The following is a 19765-nucleotide window of genomic DNA, read 5'->3' on the forward strand; positions in this document are numbered from 1 at the left end:
AACAGCGAAGCCCATGATAGTAATGCAATTGTAAATGAGATGGACCCAAAGTGCCTTTCACATTTATTCTTCTGAAAGCCACATGGTGGACTCTATACTTCATTCGCTAGAAATAGTGTTTCTAGACTGAATAGTGCCATACCTTTCCTTTAAAAACTAACACCAAAAAAGTAGGGGAAAGCATTATTTTAATTACTAAGGTGGATTTTTAGGTACTCAAAGGACATTTCAGAGGGGCCTTCATATAGTGTCTAATAGGCCCCACATGGAAGAATTTGTGGAAGAATTTATCAGTCACCTGTAGTATTCAGTGCCAAACATTTCACAAAGATTGTCTTTATTTCTTGCAACAATCTTATGAGGTTCTGCCTCTAACATTGGTGAGGAAATGCATTCACAGAGGTTTCCTTCTGTTTCTTCCCTTGTTCCCTGGCGGCTCAGATGGTAGAGTCTGTCTGCAGTGCTGGAGATCCAGGTTCAATCCCTGGGTTGGGAAGATCCCCTGGAGAAGAAAATGGCAATCCACTCCAGTATTCTTGACTGGAAAATCCCATGGATGGAGGAGCCTGGCAGGCTACAATCCATGGGTCACACAGAGTCAGATACAGCTGAGTGACTGAAACACACACACACACAGCCCTTTTATCTTGGGCATTGGGGTAAGGTGGATGAGTAGTAAGAACAAATAAGACTAAAGACTACATTTGTATGATGTGTATAAAATAATTGAAGGACGGCATAGATGATGAGCAATATGCACCTCAAAATCTAGAGCATATTGAAAAGTGGATGAGGCTTTCTTTGATAGAACAGGGCAAGAAACTAGAATTATCAAGAGGAGGAATGCCATTTATTATATAACTTCTAGGTGCCAGTACTCTGCTCACTGCTTCAAACAGATAATCAGCTTAAGCCTCACAACAATCATGTAGGGTAAGTGATCTTTTCCTCATTTTACAGAAGGAAACCTGGGGAGCAGCATGGTTAAATAACTTCATTCAGATCATATAGCTAGTAAGTTTGGGACAGGGATTAAACTTAGGTTCTATATGTAAAGTCCTCTAACACTATAAAGTATGTAAAATATTGTACAGGTACACTTTCCTGGGAGATGGTATCTTTAACAGATTCCTAAAGGAATTCATACCCCTCCCCCCAAGTTGAGAACTTATTCTAAATTATGCCACCTTAAAGAGCAGGCTGAGGAAATTGGAGCTGTGTGAGCCTTGTTTTATATATATATTCCCCATTTAAACATTTTCCCAGGTGATAGTAGTAAGTTAAACCAGAGGGAAAAAAGCTTCACAATTCTTTAGGGCTGAGAAACCTATTTTGCTAGAGAAGTAATGTAGTGTGCGAGGTAAGAGTACAGATTCTGGAGTCCCATTGCTTAACTTTAAACTAACTCTACCATTTCTCAATTTCACGTTGAAAAACTGGACTATTTAGTACTAGTATACCTACCTCATGGTAAGTGGGAGAATTAAATTACTAAATATATATTAAGTGCTTACTACCACGGTGGTTCTTCTAGAAAGTCTCCTAGAGGATGTTTGACAGTGTTAAAGTCATTGTTGGGAAAAAAAAGATATTGTTGGTTGCCACGATTGCGGGAGAGGTGCTCCTGGCTCCTAGTAAGTAGAGGCCAGAGCTGCATTTTACCATGCACAAGCCAGTCCTCCACAACAAAAATGCCAGTAGTGCTGAGGCTGAGAACCCTGGCGAGCACAGTAACTGACATACACCTTCCAGTAAATGTTGATGTTTGCTCTTATTTTGTGTTAACATCTAAGAAAAACAGGGAAGGACAAGTAAATTACAATTCATTCACCTTTTCTGAGCAGCTAAAGAAAAGTAAAAAATTAATGTCAGGTAATAAACTATCTTATCCAATTAATAGTCATAAATTCAGTATTATGTGGATAAAACCACTTAAAGAATGTGATTTTATGATAACATAAGTGAATATGAAGACATGTAGGAGGCTCTCATGTGTTCTTTGTAAAAAGTTTTATAGTTTAGTGTTTGGTATTGATGTAACTATTTTTAGCACATTTCATGATCATATATAAAAAGTAACTGGTTAAGAGTGTCGTCTTTGGTGTTATTCTTACTTGGGTTCAAATCCCAACTCTGTCATAAACAAACTGTCTGACTCAATAGACACATCACCTAACTTCTTTGAGCCTGTTTCTCTAGTGGTAAAATTATTATATTAATACTATGAGCTTCATTGAGTTATCATTATTGATTAAATGAGATAAAGCATGTAAAGTACTTGACATAGTACCTAACAAATGATAAACACTCAGTAAGTGATAGCTGCTCATACTGTCTGCATCATCACTGACATTAACCCTCTCCCGGGAACTTTAGTACCTACCAGTGGTGAGGTAAGAACTAGAGTGACCGACTAGGAGGCTGTTAGCAAAGGAAACGTGACCGTGGCTTCTGTAACTAGCATGCACAAGACATCCTACTTGACATGCTATCTTTAACAGTTCCATAAAATTACCCTCACCTTCCCTTGCCACTCAACGAGGCCTCTCTCCTAGTCTGATTCCTGCCGACCTCTGTTCCCAGCGTCCCTGGGCCCTTTGGGAGATACTCTAAATCTTTACGCTACTCCTTTTTATTTACGTCTGAATTGTCATATTTTTCACAAGTATCTATTAAAGTGCCAAATAGTTACATAGTTTTAATTTGGGTTTTTTTTGTTTTTTTTTTAATCCCACACCCCGCATCACACCATTAAGGAAACCTGAAAGGAAAGGACTATATTTCTTGTCTTGGTCCTCTCACAGTATGACTGCTCATTTTATTCTTTTAACTTACGGTGTTTTTAGCCTTCTTCTAAATTATATCACATTCTTCTTTGAAGTTTCTAGTTTGTTTAGAAGCAAAGCACTAAGTGATATTTTCTGAAAAATAATGTGTAGTTTGGTTCTGCATGTGATAAAGAGACATTGTGATTGCTTTCTGTCTGTTTCTAGAAGCTAATTTATGGCAATTTCTTCTTTTAGTGTACTTGGGCAGCAGAAAGGATAGTCTGAAAACATGGTTTAAGATTTGAGTTAAATATCTATATTAATGTGCTCCATAAGCTAGGTTTTAATACCTCTTTATTGTACTGTTGTTAAAAGAATTTTCCTAAATCTAAGGAATGTGTCTTTAATTTGAAGAAAGATAAATTTTCCACCTAAGTTTAAAATAGAGAAACCTACCTACAAAGAAAATGAAATTCCGTTTTCATGTAACAGATCTCAGTAGTCTCTTGATTCACAAGTTGCTGCTCTTCATCCTCTTAGTCAATAGAATGTATCACATGGGCACCAGTGAGCAGATGTGGGGAGGAACGCAAGCAGGATGTGGAAGCAGGAGCCAGCAGCGCTGGCAAACTGGCAAATGCTTCTGTTTTGCTAAGCACCTGCTTTTTTGTATTCAGACTATCCAAACCATCTGCTTTTATATTCTGTTTACTTACCGTCAGGCATTTTGGAGTTTTTAAAAAGCTTTAAAAGTGATTGGGAATTTTTCACAGCAAGCTGGGAATCCATACCACTCTTTTAAAAACTTGTGCTTTTAGAATATTTCTATTTAATTCAAAAGACAGTAGTTGCTTTTTAACTTAGGTACAGTGTGTTATTATGTTATCTAATTAACATGTTTTTCTCTTTTCCCAATTACTTATTCTCAGACATCAGAATAAAAATTGCTTTAGGCAGATAGTTGACCATCATATCAACAACAGATACGTAGTGACTGAATGTAAATGATTGTTACGTACCCCTTCTCATTAAAAAAACAAAGAAGTATTGTACAATTTAATGAAAATTCATAATTCTTTATAAGATTAGCTGTTTTCAAATATGCAACTAATGTTCTCACTAGAAATAGGACTTATAGAGTACCTATTATGCACCAGATACTGTGCTAGGCATTTTGTTCAAATTGGTGCTAATCCTCTCTACAACCTTACAAGATAAATATTATTACCTTCATTTTGTGAATGAAGAAATTGATTCTTAGAGAAGTTGGGAATATTCTTTAGGGTCATACTTGAGACTGGGGATTTGAGCTCTAGTTTCTCTACTTTTCTGCAGTGTTTTTCAAAAATGTTCTCTTATCGGAGAGGTGATACAGTATGTGATAGGGAGTCTCTGCATAAGGAATCACAGATGGAGTCATAGATGGCACATTTTGTTTAGCTGCAGGTGAGCATACTGCATTTGGTCTGTGAAGTTCAGAAGCTCCTTCCAGCCTCTGATAGTCTGTAAGCGTTTTATTTTCTTCTTAGTTGTTAAGAAGTACTGTTGGCACTTGGTCCTCCACTTCTACTTTTTTTTTTTTAACATCGTTTAAATATGCTTTTCAGTTCAGTTCAGTACCTCAGTTGTGTCCAACTCATCGTAACCCCATGGACTGCAGCACAGCAGGCCTCCCTGTCCATCAACAACTCCCGGAGTTTACCCAAACTCATGTCCATTGAGTCAGGATGGATGATGCCATTCAACCATCTCTTCCTCAGTCAACCACTTCTCCTCCTGCCTTCAATCTTTCCCAGCATCAGGGTCTTTACCAATGAGTCAGTTCTTCGAATCAGGTGGCCAAAGTATTGGAGTTTCAGCTTCAGCATCAGTCCCTCCATTGAACACCCAGGTTGATCTCCTTTAGGATGGACTGGTTGGATCTCCTTGCAGTCCAGAACTCTCAAGCGTCTTCTCCAACACCACAGTTCAAAAGCATCAATTCTTTGGTGCTCAGCTTTCTTTATAGTCCAACTCTCACATCCATACATGACTACTGGGAAAACCATAGCCTTGACTAGACGGACCTCTGTTGGCAAAGTAATGTCTCTGCTTTTTAATATGCTGTCTAGGTTGGTTATAACTTGTCTTCCAAGGAGCAAGCGTCTTTTAATTTCATGGCTGCAGTCACCATCTGCAGTGATTTTGGAGCCCCAAAAAATAAAGTCTGCCACTGTTGCCACCGTTTCCCCATCTATTTGCGATCAAGTGATGGGACCAGATGCCATGATCTTAGTTTTCTGAATGTTGAGCTTTAAGCCAACTTTTTCACTCTTCTCTTTCACTTTCATCAAGAGGCTCTTTAGTTCTTCTTCACTTTCTATCGTAAGTGTGGTGTCATCTGCATATCTGAGGTTATTGATATTTCTCCTGACAATCTTGATTCCAGCTTGTGCTTCTTCCAGCCCAGCGTTTCTCATGATGTACTCTGCATATAAGTTAAATAAGTAGGGTGTCAATATACAGCCTTGACATACTCCTTTTCTTATTTGGAACCAGTCTGTTGTTCCATGTCCAGTTCTAACTGTTGCTTCCTGACCTGCATACAGATTTCTCAACAGGCAGGTCAGGTGGTCTGGTATTCCCATCTCTTTCAGAATTTCCCACAGTTTGTTGTGATCCACACAGTCAAAGGCTTTGGCATAGTCAATAAAGCAGAAATAGATGTTTTTCTGGAAATCTCTTGCTTTTTCGATGGTCCAGCGGATATTGGCAATTTGATCGATCTCTGGTTCCTCTGCTTTTTCTAAATTCAGCTTGAACATCTGGAAGTTCACGGTTCACGTTTTGCTGAAGCCTGGCTTGGAGAATTTTGAGCATTACTTTACTAGTGTGTGAGATGAGTGCAACTGTGCGGTAGTTTGAACATTCTTTGGCATTACCTTTCTTTGGTATTGGAATGAAAAATGCTTTTACTTAGAAAAGTAACAAGCATAGCCTATTCCTAAAAATTTACAATAGCTCATTTGTTTTTTCCTTGAACTTTCCGCCTGTCAACATTAAGTCATCTAGTAGCCTTTCAAGATGGTAGTCAGAACTAAATGGCAATGTCTTTTGACCTTTGTCACTATTCAAAAATGTGGTCTATGCATAATGGACCCCAATGATGCAACAGTTCAAACGATATAAAAGCACAGTTAATAGATATAATATCTATTTATGTTTCGATTTTTTTAGAGCACAACTCATATCTACACAGTAGAAATCATCAGGATGAATATTAGGCCTCTTCAGCCAAGAAAGTTAAACATTTAAGAGAAAAGATCATATTTCTGGGTTTTTAAATCAGGATGTTGGTAGAGCTTGAAAATGTCTTAAATATTTAAATTCAGGAGTATCTTTAGCCTTACATTAAGTTCAGGGAAAATAAGAACAAATTCTACTTTCTTTGGTGGATAATGACATTTATGGGTCTTATTTTTCTAAGGAGTGCCACAAAATGAAAATACAAATAGATTGATAAGTCCATGAATGAAAGATTCTCAACTACTTAAGGAAAGATAGAAATATCTGAGCTGCATCTCTAACCTTTTGAGGTTAATGGTCAAGGTTGGAGGGTAGGTCATTGGAGTCATAATCAGTAGGGAACCAAATGAATGATTCAGCTGACATGTTGTGTTCTTATATAATTAACAAAGGCAGTTAATTAGTTAACAAAGGCCTTTCTGGCCTACCTCAGACTTCCCTCTTGTTCAAGGAAATAGAGCCTAAATTGTCACAATTTTGCCATCTTGGCATTTCTTTTCAATTCCCAACTTTGGCTACATTTTTTAGTAATATAGCTGTACTTTTGGAACTATGGATTTAGAGTTTTGAGGGATACATGTTTAATTGAAATCATATGAGCAGACGGACCTCCCCCAAGGAACTAGGTGTATAAGGATGAAGGGTACTCTCAGCTCAAAGATGTGGGAAATAAAAATTTCTGACTGAAAATAAAGAATTGAAAATCTGAGAAACTCGAGAATACTGTGTCCATGAAGGTAAAAATATCAAGAAGAGGGAACACAACAACATAACAAAAGGTTCAAGAAGAGTAAAAGCTTGACTTCCCTGGCTGCAGTCCATCACACACACTGCGGTCAGGCGGATCTTCAATACCCCTTTCTTCATAGGGCCCTGCCCATTCAGAGACCTGTCTGTCGCCTTCATCCAGCCACAGTCCTCAGCTTCTAAGGTCCCCCAGGCTCTAGCTCCACCTACTACCCAATGTTAGTTTCCACAGACCCCCTCTATCAAGCTGTCTCTCTCTATCTTTATCTAAGATTACGCTGTTCTCTTTTTTCCCTGCTGGTTCCCCCTCCTCCCCTGCTCCTGCAGCAATCTCCATCCTTCAGTATTCTGTTCCAGTTTGCGCTCTTACAGTTCTTAATATCTGGATCATATTCATTAAAGCTAGTTAAATAATAACGATAACGGCAATTCTAACACTCATTTTTTGTTTATTTTATGCCATTCACTATGATAATATGCATTTATAATACATTATATCTTATAGGCCTTAAAATACTCTTATGATGAAAGTGTTCTTAACCTGTTCTGCCATAACTTGGCTAAGAACACAGTGGTAGGAAGTGACTTGCACGAGATTTGACCTTTAAATCTGTCTAAATTCGCTAAATGACTAACTTTAATTCCTAGTCTTGATCCTAAGAGTTCTGCTCTGTCCACTTATTTTCTTAACAAAGTTAGAGATTCTTGAGGACAGAGTCAATATCCTAGCTATATGTGTCATCTGTCTGTCACTATTTATTGAATACGGGCTAGGTAGAGTGAGATGGTCTGATTTCATAGTGACAAAAAACAGAGAAATTCTATTCTGATTCTAGTCATTTTTTTGTGGTAGAATTGTTCATTAGAGCAGGGTTTTCTTAAGAGATAGTGGATTGTAACTAGCTAATGGTCACTTTTTAAAGATTGTGAATTAGAAAAGGATATGCATCCCTATCCACATACCTTGCTCTAAGCATCACTTTCTATCTGGATTTCTCTGAGTTACTTCCTTTAAACTGTACCAATAATCTAGGAAGTAAAATGTTTCTCTGAGTTCTATGAGGCACTCTAGCAAATTAAACCCAAAGAGAAAGGTCACTGGAACCTTCCATCTATAGCTAGTTGGTCAGAACACAGGTGACAACCTGAATTGACTTGGTTTTTGAGGGGGACTTTCAATTAGTGTTTGAAATTAGGGGCAGTCTTTAGTGACTGGGCCGTTAATTGGATGTGAGACATCCAATTAAGTGTCCCCTGAGAAAATAACAGAGACATTACTTTGCCGACAAAGGGCCATATAGGCAAAGCTATGGTTTTTCCAGTAGTCATGTATGGATGTGAGAGCTGGACCATAAAGAAAGATGAGGGCTGAAGAGTTGATGCTTTTGAACTGTTGGAGAAGACTCTTGAGAGTCCCTTGGACTACAAGGAGATCAAACCAGTCAATCCTAAAGAAAATCAGTCCTGAAGATTCATTGAAAGGACTGGTGCTGAAGCTGAAGCTCCAGTACTTTGTCCACTTGATGCGAAGAACTGACTCATTGGAAAAGACCCTGATGCTGGGAAAGATTGAAGGCAGGAGGAGAAGGGGCCAACAGAGGATAAGATGGTTGGCTGGCATCATCGACTCCATGGACATGAGTTTGAGCAAGCTCCAGGAGTTGATGATGGATAAGGAAGCCCTGACACGCTGCAGTCCATGGGGTCATCAAGAGTCGGACACGACTGAGCAGCTGAACTGAGCTGAGCTGAGAATTGCTTGGTGGTATTAGGAAAAACACGTAGACATTAGAAACCCATGTCATTGCCTGTGGGAGAAACTGTGGGGTGTGATATGGACTAAAGAGAGACAGTCCTGCCATCATAGTCAGGTAGATAACACAGAGAAAGCAGACAGCCATCATCGTTTGTTATGATAAAGTCATGTTTGGTATGCAGAACAGCAGTGGGAACATATAGGAAGACACCTAATGTAATCTTGGGGAAGTCCAAGAAGGATTCTTGAGGGTGGGGCTTGAGGTACTTGGGATTTACTTCAGTGTTGTTTAGTACTGTGTATTACATAAGCAGATCAGTAAACTAGAGCTAGGAGTTGCATCAGTTTAGTTCAGTTCTGTCGCTCAGTCGTGTCCAACTCTTGGTGACCCCATGAACCGCAGCACGCCAGGCCTCCCTGTCCATCACCAACTCCCGGAGTTCACCCAGACTCTTGTCCATTGTGTCGATGATGCCATCCAACCATCTCATCTCCTGTCATCCCCTTCTCCTCCTGCCCTCAATCTTTCCCAGCATCAGGGTCTTTTCAAATGAATCACCTCTTCGCATCAGGTGGCCAAAGTATTGAAGTTTCAGCTTCAACATCCTGGTACAAAAAGAGGCTGGAAGTGTCCAACTTAGTATTTTCCACTTTCCTGTTCAAGATTGCGTAACAAAACCAAGAAATCTAAGTATCAGTACACTGCAGGTTGTTTAACAAATTGGTGACAATATGAATGTTCCATCCTTTGTAAGATGGTAGCTAGTAAAACAAATGAATTCTTCTGCCCCTCTCAATTGGCACCATTAAACACTGACCACTCCTACTCTTGTCAGATAGGTGCCAGATATAAGGCAAGGTTATTTTCTATGCATTGAATAAAATAGCACCTAAGAGAAAGCTTAATTTGGATATTCTATAATAAATGTCTGTGAATACATTTTTTTTTTCCTAGTGGCAAGGAAGCAGTGTTGTCAAATAGTGAAAACTGACTGGTAACCATTTCACTGTGTAATCTTGAGCAGTCTTCTAAACCCCATCTAAAAAAAATGGAATTCATGATACACCTGCGCTACCTGCTTTAAATGCACAATCTTAGTGATCTAAGGGAAACAATTCGAGTAACTAAAGATTAAAATATTTTCAGTGAGATATAGGAGGGAGAGAGTAGGACCATAGAGAAATAAAGTTCATATTTTGTCAGCTATTTTTCTTGGTTGCTAATTAAGGATTTTATCATTTTAAGTCAGCTACAGTGTAGAGAAAGCTCATGATTTCAGTAATGTGAATACTACTACTGAAAAGAAGCAAAAGATAAATTAGGAAATATACCTAGATCAGTTCAGTTAGGTTCAGTCACTCAGTCAAGTCCAACTCTTTGCGACCCCATGGACTGAAACACGCCAGGCCTCCCTGTCCATCACCACCTCCTGGAGTTTAATCAAACTCATGTCCATTGAGTCGGTGATGCCTTCCAACCATCTCATCCTCTGTCGGCCCCTTCTCCTCCTGCGCTCAATCTTTCCCAGCATCAGGGTCTTTTCCAACGAGTCAGTTCTTCGCATCAGGTGGCCAAAATATTGAAGTTTCAGCTTCAGCATCAGTCCTTCCAGTGAACACCCAGGACTGATCTCCTTTAGGATGGACTGGTTGGATCTCCTTGCAGTCCAAGAGACTCTCAAGAGTTTTCTCCAACACCTCAGTTCAAAAGCATCCGTTCTTCAGTGCTCAGCTTTCTTTATCGTCCAACTTTCACACCCATTCATGGCTAGTGGAAAAACCATAGCTTTGACTAGACAGACCTTTGTTCTTTTTAATATGCTGTCTAGGTTGGTCATAACTTGTCTTCCAAGGAGCAAGCGTCTTTTAATTTCATGGCTGCAGTCACCATCTGCAGTGATTTTGGAGCCCCAAAAAATAAAGTCTGCCACTGTTGCCACCGTTTCCCCATCTATTTGCGATCAAGTGATGGGACCAGATGCCATGATCTTAGTTTTCTGAGTGTTGAGTTTTAAGCCAACTTTTTCACTTTCCTCTTTCACTTCCATCAAGAGGCTCTTTAGTTCTTCTTTGCTTTCTGCCATAAGTGTGGTGTCATCTGCATATCTGAGGTTATTGATATTTCTCCTGGCAATCTTGATTCAACTGTGCTTCATCCAGCCCAGCGTTTCTCATGATGTACTCTGCATATAAGTTAAATAAGCAGGGTGACAATATACAGCCTTGATGTACTCTTTGCCCGATTTGGAACCAGTCTGTTGTTCCATGTCCAGTTCTTACTGTTGCTTCTTGACCTGCATACAGATTTCTCAGGAGGCAGGTAAAGTGGTCTGGTATTCCCATCTCTTTCAGAATTTCCCACAGTTTGTTGTGATCCACACAGTCAAAGGCTTTGGCGTAGTCAATAAACAGAAGTAGGTGTTTTTCTGGAACTCCAATGGATGTTGGCAATTTGATCTCTGGATCCTCTGCCTTTTCTAAATCCAGTTTGAACATCTGGAAGTTCATGGTTCATGTATTATTGAAACCTGGCTTGGAGAATTTTGAGCATTACTTTACTAGCGTGTGAGATGGATACAATTGTGTGGTAGTTTGAGCATTCTTTTGGGATTGCCTTTCTTTGGGATTGGAATGAAAACTGACCTTTTCCAGTCCTGTTGCCACTGCTGAGGTTTCCAAATTTGCTGGCATATTGAGTGCCACACTTTCACAGCATCATCTTTCAGGATTTGAAATAGCTCAACTGGAATTCCATCACCTCCACTAGCTTTGTTCATAGTGATGCTTCCGAAGCCCTATTTGACTTCGCATTCCAGGATGTCTGGCTCTAGGTGAGTGATCACACCATCATGATTATTTGGGTAGTGAAGATCTATTTTGTATAGTTCTTCTGTGTATTCTTGCCTCCTCTTCTTAATATCTTCTGCTTCTGTCAGGTCCATACCATTTCTGTCCATACCTATGTCCATACCTAGGTTCTCTCCCTGTAGAGATAATATGGTTTAGAGAATATTGTTATTTATGGTGATAATGATTCCCCTCTAAAAAGCCTATGAAATGAGACAAGATTCTCATTGAACCTTTCAGAAAAGGTATCTTCCATGGATTCCTAATTGTTAATCATCATTATCAAGCTAATTTCAAAAGAAAGGGAGAAAAAGTGGATTTGAATGGAGAAATGAGTGCTAGAGAATATAGAATTTTACTTCATTTGTATAGTAGAGCATCATCTTGGAGTATATATGAAATGGATCTAAGTTGTTTGTGCTTTGAAAATTGAAACAGTGTTCATCATACATAATTGAACAAAGTTGAAATTTTGTAGGTATGAAATAAACCAGAAAAAAAAGCCACAGCTATGATAGCTATTACAGGAAATGGAGGAAATTAATAATAAAATACAATACACTACCTCATAAATACATGCCCATGATGAGATTTAGAGGATGAGAGCATTAAGCAAATACCCTGATTAATTTAACAATTTAATCCTGGAATTAGAGTACAGATAGTTCAAAATTCATTTGTACCAACCAGAAAAACAGCTTACTTTCATAAAGTAGGGTTTTTAGGCAGTTCTTTGTAGGTATACGAAGATAATATTCTCTTAAAATTTATTACTTAGCAAGACATGTTTGATGTGACTATTTCTTAAATAACCAAGTTTCTGTATCTTTTTTAAAGAAAATATATTAAGGAACAAACAGATTGGGGGCATTTTTGCCTTATATACAGTGATCTTCATCTTGCCTTTTATTACTTGTCCTAAGTAACTCCTGGGAGCTATGATTTTTAAGACTGCATGATAACTAGGTACATAGATTAGTGGGGGAAAGGGTACTTTAGTAGGTCTCTCTATTCATACTCAGTAAGATTTAGGTTAACCTTAAGTAGAACATCTTTGAATACCTTTTTGATGCATAAAATAGTGTATCAAAACATTTTCAAATAAATTTTGGAGGATTTTTAGCAAGTATAAATAGGAAAAGAGTAGTTTACTAGAAAGGCTTTTATTTTATATCAAGTCAACATTTGTGAATCACTATTTTTCCTATCAGTTATTTGGTAAAAATCCACAATTTACCAAAGTGGTTAATAGGACCCAAATATAGACATTTCATGTGATGTACCATGTAAATGTAAACCTTTGTAGTTACATGTTTTTGTAGCAAGAGAATTGTTTTAAAAGGCACGTAATTTATTAGCTATCGGTAGCTTCTTTATTGCCTTGCCGCGCTGCAGTAATAAATAAAAGAAAGTGAACTGATTTTACAAATGGCACACAAGGTGCACATTTTGTGGGAAAAAAAAGTCTTTTTTTAAAGAATTGGCATTAAATCCTTTTTTTGTGATGACAAAGAGGCTAAGAGTGCAAACTGTATTTTCTGTTTATCGAAAACAGTCTTTTTTTCTCGGGGGCATTTTTTCCTATGATCATCAAGGGATTTCAAAAGCAATAAAGTGTGGAATCATTGTTCGACTTGAACAGTATTAAAACTTAGGTTTTAATTTCAGTGAAGTAATAAGATTTGAACCTGTCTCACATTACAGCACTGTAAGGCATTTAGCAATTGTATTTTAAAAGAGGTTTTTAAGATGCAGCTCACTTGTAAGCTCACTGTCTGTCAGTAATTAATAGTTTTTCTTCAGCATAGGCTGTTGTGATCAAACCAAGAAATATCTGAGTTTTTAGTAATACATTATGATAATTGTGAGTGTTTATTCCTAATTAGTTTAAATGTCTAATAATTTTCAGCTTGTGTCTCTGGCTACTTAAAAAAAAAAGAGTGACTTTTAAAGCTACAGTGTGTCTTTAGGCTTTTAAATATATGAATGTAGGTATGCATGTATATTTCAATAAGCTTTAGTTCACTTTCAGCAAAATTATATGTCAGTTGACTCATTCTTTAACCAAGTATTGTATCCTTCAATATAATTTCCTAGTTTTTAGACATTACATCATTTGTGTATGTAGAAACAAGTGTTTTCAGATACGGTTATATGTACAGCTAAACCCAAACTGACAGTCTGGATTCTTTAGTACTCATTACTAAAACTTACTTTACTTCTCAAAAAAGGTTTTAAAATATGAGCATTTCTATTAGATCAATGTGGCAACATACTTGCTGATGAAAGATTGTAGTTACCATTTTGAATTGCTATTGAAAATAATTGCCTCTACAAAAGGAAACATCTGTATGATAGCACGTGGTTAAAGCTGCCATCAATTTTTAACATTTGAGGGTTGAGCTATGACCTTTTATGATGACTGTGAACAGTAACTGCCTCCATTAGCCATAAGTTTTGTTTCTTTATTTTAGTAGATGGCCTAGGCTGTAAATATTAGAGAATCTAAAATAAATCAACGTATTATCCTAAGGATACAAAATGTAAGAGCTATTTGTGGTTGGGAACCTTTGACAGATAGTTTGGATGAAGCAGATGATTGCCTGCCTAGCGTATCTGGTCTGCATTGCTATGCCTGCAGGCAGTTTAGTGCTATGGTTGTATATTGATGTCAGGGTTAGTACTGAGTGGCTAGCAGTGACAGATGTCTATAATTACAGGCAATGCTTCCAGTATTTCTGAAAAGCCAGCCTATGTTGAACAATTATCTTATTTCTGCCTTGCCAAAGAGCATGTTCCAATTGCTAGTATTAGAAATGGTGAATATAGCGCTTCATCTGCTGCCTTGGGACAAATGTGGGAAAAGCACTTGGTTATAAAACGTCAATGCAAAATATTTTTTTAACATTTTGAATTAGTTCAGTTTGGTGTTTTCCTAATTTTTATCTTCCCATAATGTTTCTGTTGAAGTAATCTTGAAATAATAGAAGCACATTTGGCTACTTATTGGGATTTTGTTTTCCCTTAGGCCTGTGTATCTCCCAAGTGCCAGTATCCCTTGCTTTGCTGAATAGATTTGTTTAAGCAAAGTTGGTTTTGAAACAACTTTCTTGAATGTGAATTACATTTTTTTGACTGACTTCCTTTACAAAATTGGAAATACATTTCTGTGGACAATCTCCCACACCTTCTGATAAGGAAAATTGCAAAAGGATAGACAGTGCTAAAATGTGCAAAAATACCTTAGTGCACTGGTGTCTTTACTGAGAAATTGCAATTCTCAATTTTTGCTTTAATCCTTTTTTTTTTTTAAGCCTTCAACCACTTATTGTCCTCTCCTGTCTCCACACAACCACTTCATTCCATGCTACCACTTAGCCCACTTTCATGATTCATTAGAAATGTTTTCATGCCTGATGGTCCCAGTTCCCAGCCATCTATTTTTTCCTTGTTATTTGCATTTCTGAGACACAGACAAGACACTAATACCACAGTCTCCAGCAGATACAGCTGCATCCTTACACAATACCCTCCAACGTTACATTCCTGAGGTTCCTAAAGTTCATGACACTGGGTATTAAAACATTATCCATGCTGTAAGTGATACATTCTGTATTTTCAGGTAACGTAGACTGAGAAATACTTAGGAAATAGCATTTGAGATATGTTTATCTCCAACCTTAATCTAACCTTTATTGGGTTTCTGCTTAACTCCGCTATGTGGCATTATTTATTACATTTTCTCCTTTAGTCTTCTCAGCAAAATTCCCTTTATTAGGTACAATTTTGTACCTAATCTTCCATTTTGCAGAATTTAAAAAAGGTTTTAGAAAGGTTAAAAACTTGTTCAGTGTCAGTTCCTGAGTTTTCAAGCAAATCATTATACTCTAAATTCAAGTTTGCTTTCCAGCACATCCTATTACCTTTATATGTATTTAGGCATGAGGTGGCGCTAGTGGTAAAGAGTTCACGTGCCAGTGCGGGAGATGTAAGAGACACAGGTTCGATCCCTGGGTTGGGAAGATTCCCTGGAGGAGGGCATGGCATCCCACTCCAGTATTCTTGTCTGGAGAATCCCCATGGACAGAGGAGCCTGGTGGGCTACAGTCCATTGGGTCGCAAAGAGTCAGACATGACTGAAGTGACTTAACATGCCTGCACCAGGCATGATCAGATTTAAGTGTAATGATTGATGAGACCATTATCAGAAGTTTCATCCCCATATCTGCTGTTTTACTTCCCAAGGAAAAATCTCATCCCTACAACCATAGATTGTACCTCTAGTTCTGGCTAGCCGTCCGTCAGCATTTCAACCCATGGTCTAGTATGAGAGGTCAATCTTATATTCATAAATGAATGGCAGACCCTTTCTGTTCTTACTGGGCCTATCACACAAAAACTCGTTTGGTAATTTAAAACTAATGATGTTCTGGAACCCCTTGTCTGTGTGCATTTAATTTAACAAAGAAAACTCAGAGAATTGGATGAATTTGTTTACCTGAATTGGGAAGACTTTGATAATTTATTGAATACAGGGATGTAAATCATCACTTAGCCCGTTAGATGAGAACTCACCCTGGAGACAAGAAACAGGAACTTGTAATGATTCAAAAAAAGGAAGATGAGGGCTCTGAAATCAGGAGCCTAAGTTGCACAATGAACCCTTGGGACAGAACATCACCTGCTGCCACAGAGCATTCTGTTTTCCTCCTGTCTCCTTTCTCATCACATTTCCTTTTCCTTCTCTGTAAAGTAGACATTATAGGTGGAAGACACAAGAGTAGGAATTAGGCTGTCTTTCATTGGGACTCTCTTCCCTCTTATCACTCTTCTTCAAACACTACTAAGGCTGCTCATGTACTAGTTTAGAACAAATATCTATTTTCCAGCAGCTAATCTAGATAAAGCGCAAATAAAAGGGACTGTCATCTTGGTGTATGGCTCATGACCTTAATGTCAGACTAATGTTTGACTGTATCTTATTTAATAGTAGCGGCCATTTACTGACCACCTAGTCTAATGGCTAGTAGCTAATGTTTATTTGGTGCACGCTGTGTACTGAAAATTTTCCAAGTGCTCCTGCCAGTGCGCTGCCAGTGCTGTATGTGATACAGCGTTTGGTGACGATAGTAATAATAGCCACTCCTTTATGGAAATTTTACCATGTGCCCAGACTGTTGTAAGTGCTTTACATATGTTAAGTACTTTAACCCTCTCAAAAATTCTGTAAATTATGTCCTACTATATCATCCTTCTTTTATATTTGAGAAAACTGAGTTGTAGAGGATAAGCAACTTGTTCAAAATCATTCAGTAATTCATAGAATCCAACTAGTCTTGGCCTTCAGAATCACTCTTTAACCACTTTATTGGACTGCTCTCTAATTTGTGATATTTTCGTTGTGATATTCTTTCCATTTATATATAAAGAAACAGGCTCTTAGAGGCTAACTAATTTTACTAGAATCATAGGCTTGATTCATTAAATCAAAATATTTATTGAATGCCTTTTACCTGCCAAGCACTGTGCTAGACTCGCAAGGAGCAGTCTCATGCAGAGTCCCATGTGCATTGCACTACATATGCATTCTGTTTCCTCCTGGTTGAAGTTACCTAAAATATGTACTGGGTTAGCTTGTTCATTTCTGTCTTCTTACTGAGAGAAGAATATTCTTCCTGGGCAGCTGCTTGGTTGGTTCTTGGTTCACCAGTTAGACTTCTGCATACATTATAGCTAATTTTCACCATAAAAGTATTCAGTAGGAAGGCTAGGATGGAAGCAGTACTTAGCCTATTGCTGCAGATATTGCCTCTTCAGAGAAACCGCGATATTAGTGTTTGAAGACATCAGAAGTCCATCAGAAGGTGAACTCTGATCCGTTGCATTTAGGGTAAGCTGAAGTTTTCACTAACTAGGCTAGGGAGAGAGACAGAAAGTAAAAGATACAAAGGACTATAGGATCAATGTTTTTGAGTAAAGTTTGAGAATGTAATAAAAAGATGAAAATAGCTGATTTGAAAGAGTAATAAAAAATATAGATAGTCATTGGTAGCCTGTTTTGTTCTTTGAGCTGTTATTCCTTTACTCTTTGTATCCGGTTTTACTTCCCAGAGGGATAGAGAGTTGAGTGGGAGGAACATACAGAAGTTGTTTTGAATGTAGGAAATGGGACATATTTCGGAGAGGCAATATGGAAGCAGTGTGTGTGTGCAAGAGTTGCATTAAGTGGTGGAAAACTCAGTATGATTTAAATGACTACTGAAGTAAGTTTCACTCATTAAACATGTACTTTTACCCATCAGAAGGTGACTTGGCCTGCTTACATCATTAGCCCCATTGCCACACTTGCATAATGAGAGCGCCTCATGGGGAACAACAGTACTAAGAGATCCTTAAAAATAGTTCTGTCAGTTATTATTTATAATTTGTTCTTCTTTAGGGCTATACTTTAATAATTGGTTTCTTAAATTATTTCATAGAAGCAAACCCATTGTAATCCATATAACCACATCCAGGCTTTGAACAGCACTTCACCGTGCCTCTGCTCATAGCCTCCAGAATAAAATCAAAGTCCCATGAATATTTTAAGTGACAGCCACAAAGATCCTGAGCCACATTCTCCTTGTATCTGAAGTTGGGAAGGCCTTCTGCTCTTCCCTTATCCCTGAAATCAGGTGGCAGGTCCCTAAACTCTGTGCTTTTTAGGTTGTACGCCTGAGGAGTGATGTGTCCAGAGTTCCAGAGAAGGCTTGGAAAGTAGTTAAGGTGAGTTGAGCTGCTGGTTCTTGTGGTAGATCACCAGTCTTTATGCTTATCTCACCACACCCCTAGATTCTTTTTATTAAAATGGGCACATTCACAGTGATAAGTGTAGGGGAACATGGTCTTGATTCTTTTTGTTTTCCCACTGTGTAATCCTACAATGTGCATGTTTTATAACCGAATGTTTAATAGTCAGCTAATAAGCAGTATTAACTGTGAGGCCTCTGTTTGGTGTGATAGTGTGAAAGCAGCCTAGGTTTCTTGATTATAACATTTCTGAAGTGGCCAATTCTAGCCAGTTATCCATGGACAGAGGAGCCTGGTCAGCTACAGTCCACAGGGTCACAAAGAGTCAGACACAACTAAGCAACTAATACACACTTTCTATTCACACCTGAAAGGATTAAGTTGTATTAGTTTACACTGAATAGCATCTCTTAATTGCATGGTATCTAAAGCACATGTGTCTCTTGTGCCAGAATATGTTTCTGAACACCACCTTTGAAAGGTATAAAGGATTAAACAAAATCATTTACTTCCCAATTCCGCACCCTCTAACAGACTTTATCTAGCATCAGTTCTTTGCTCCAGAATGTAATCATGTCATCTTATAAATTTGCTATTGCCAAGAATTCTAAATCTTGAAATGCCCCCTTTAAATTACGATCTCAAAGCCTTCTACCAAAATTAATCAAGCTTTCTTCTCATAGCCTTGTGCCATAGGCATGGTTAGCCTCTTATTGTATGCACTTGGAAAGATAATATATTTACCCTAGACTCTACCATGGCTTTAGCCACAGAGACTAGTTTAACAGAAGCTTGGCCCCAGACATGGAGCGAGTTGGCAGCCATCAGGAGCAAAGCTGTGTCAGGACGAATGTACACTCCCCGTCTTCTCTGGTTGGCTTTCAGCTGGTTGCACCGCAGGAGTCTTTCTATGGACTGTGTGTCCTGTGACCAGTAACTGGTGCTCTCGACCCAGCTCCCTCTTGGCTAGTGAAGGCCTGTCGGGAGACATTAGGTTCCTGCTGGTGGAGATCCTTAGTCATTGGCTCCCTGAAGGAAAATGAGGCAAACAGCCAGCTTCTGTTGAACAGGTGGTAGTTAGACCTTAGATCTGGTCATGGCTGGGAAGAAAAGAATCTCTCCAAAATTACCAGCATTACTGGCTTTCGCACTGTACCTGTACCCCTCCTTGTAATAAATGATTGTTTAGAAACTAATCCAAAATTCTCTCTGGCAGCATCTGGGGCCCTTCCTTAGCTGTCTGGATTTGGGCCCAAGTTAGGAATGGAAACCCCACTGGGGTGCAAGCAAAAGAGGAAGCATGTTCTTAGGCATGCATCAGTGGAGGCCCCTACTGGGAGAGGGGATTATCACAAGGCAGCAGGCAGCCCTGCACCCCAGCCTGCTGAGCTCATGCTTTGTGCCACAGGATGTGGAGCGAAGGAAACGTGAGGCCAAAGTGACCGCTCCAAGTTTTCTTATACAATAGCTTATTCAAGCAGATTGGGAACGCCTCTTAAGAGATTTGTTAGGTACATGTCCCCTTAGCAAGATGGCCACCACAGATGGTAGGTTCAGATATTCTAACTGAAAT

The 19765-nt window shown here is 38.6% G+C and overlaps 1 protein-coding gene across 4 annotated transcripts in view; it reads left to right on the forward strand.

Moving 5' to 3' along the window:
• The window catches only part of RANBP17 (RAN binding protein 17), a 341553-nt gene that overhangs the window by 212684 nt on the left and 109104 nt on the right, over nt 1–19765 (forward strand). For 2 of the 4 annotated variants that reach the window (XM_043488704.1, XM_043488705.1), the window contains exon 15: nt 18109–18168. The exons of the other annotated variants lie outside the window; for them this stretch is intronic. In XM_043488704.1, coding sequence (XP_043344639.1) covers nt 18109–18168 — 60 coding nt within the window. The remainder of the gene's footprint in view (nt 1–18108; nt 18169–19765) is intronic. 4 annotated transcript variants of the gene reach the window in all.

This window comes from Cervus canadensis, chromosome 16 (genome assembly GCF_019320065.1).
Source record: "Cervus canadensis isolate Bull #8, Minnesota chromosome 16, ASM1932006v1, whole genome shotgun sequence".
Taxonomy (NCBI): Eukaryota; Metazoa; Chordata; class Mammalia; order Artiodactyla; family Cervidae; genus Cervus; species Cervus canadensis.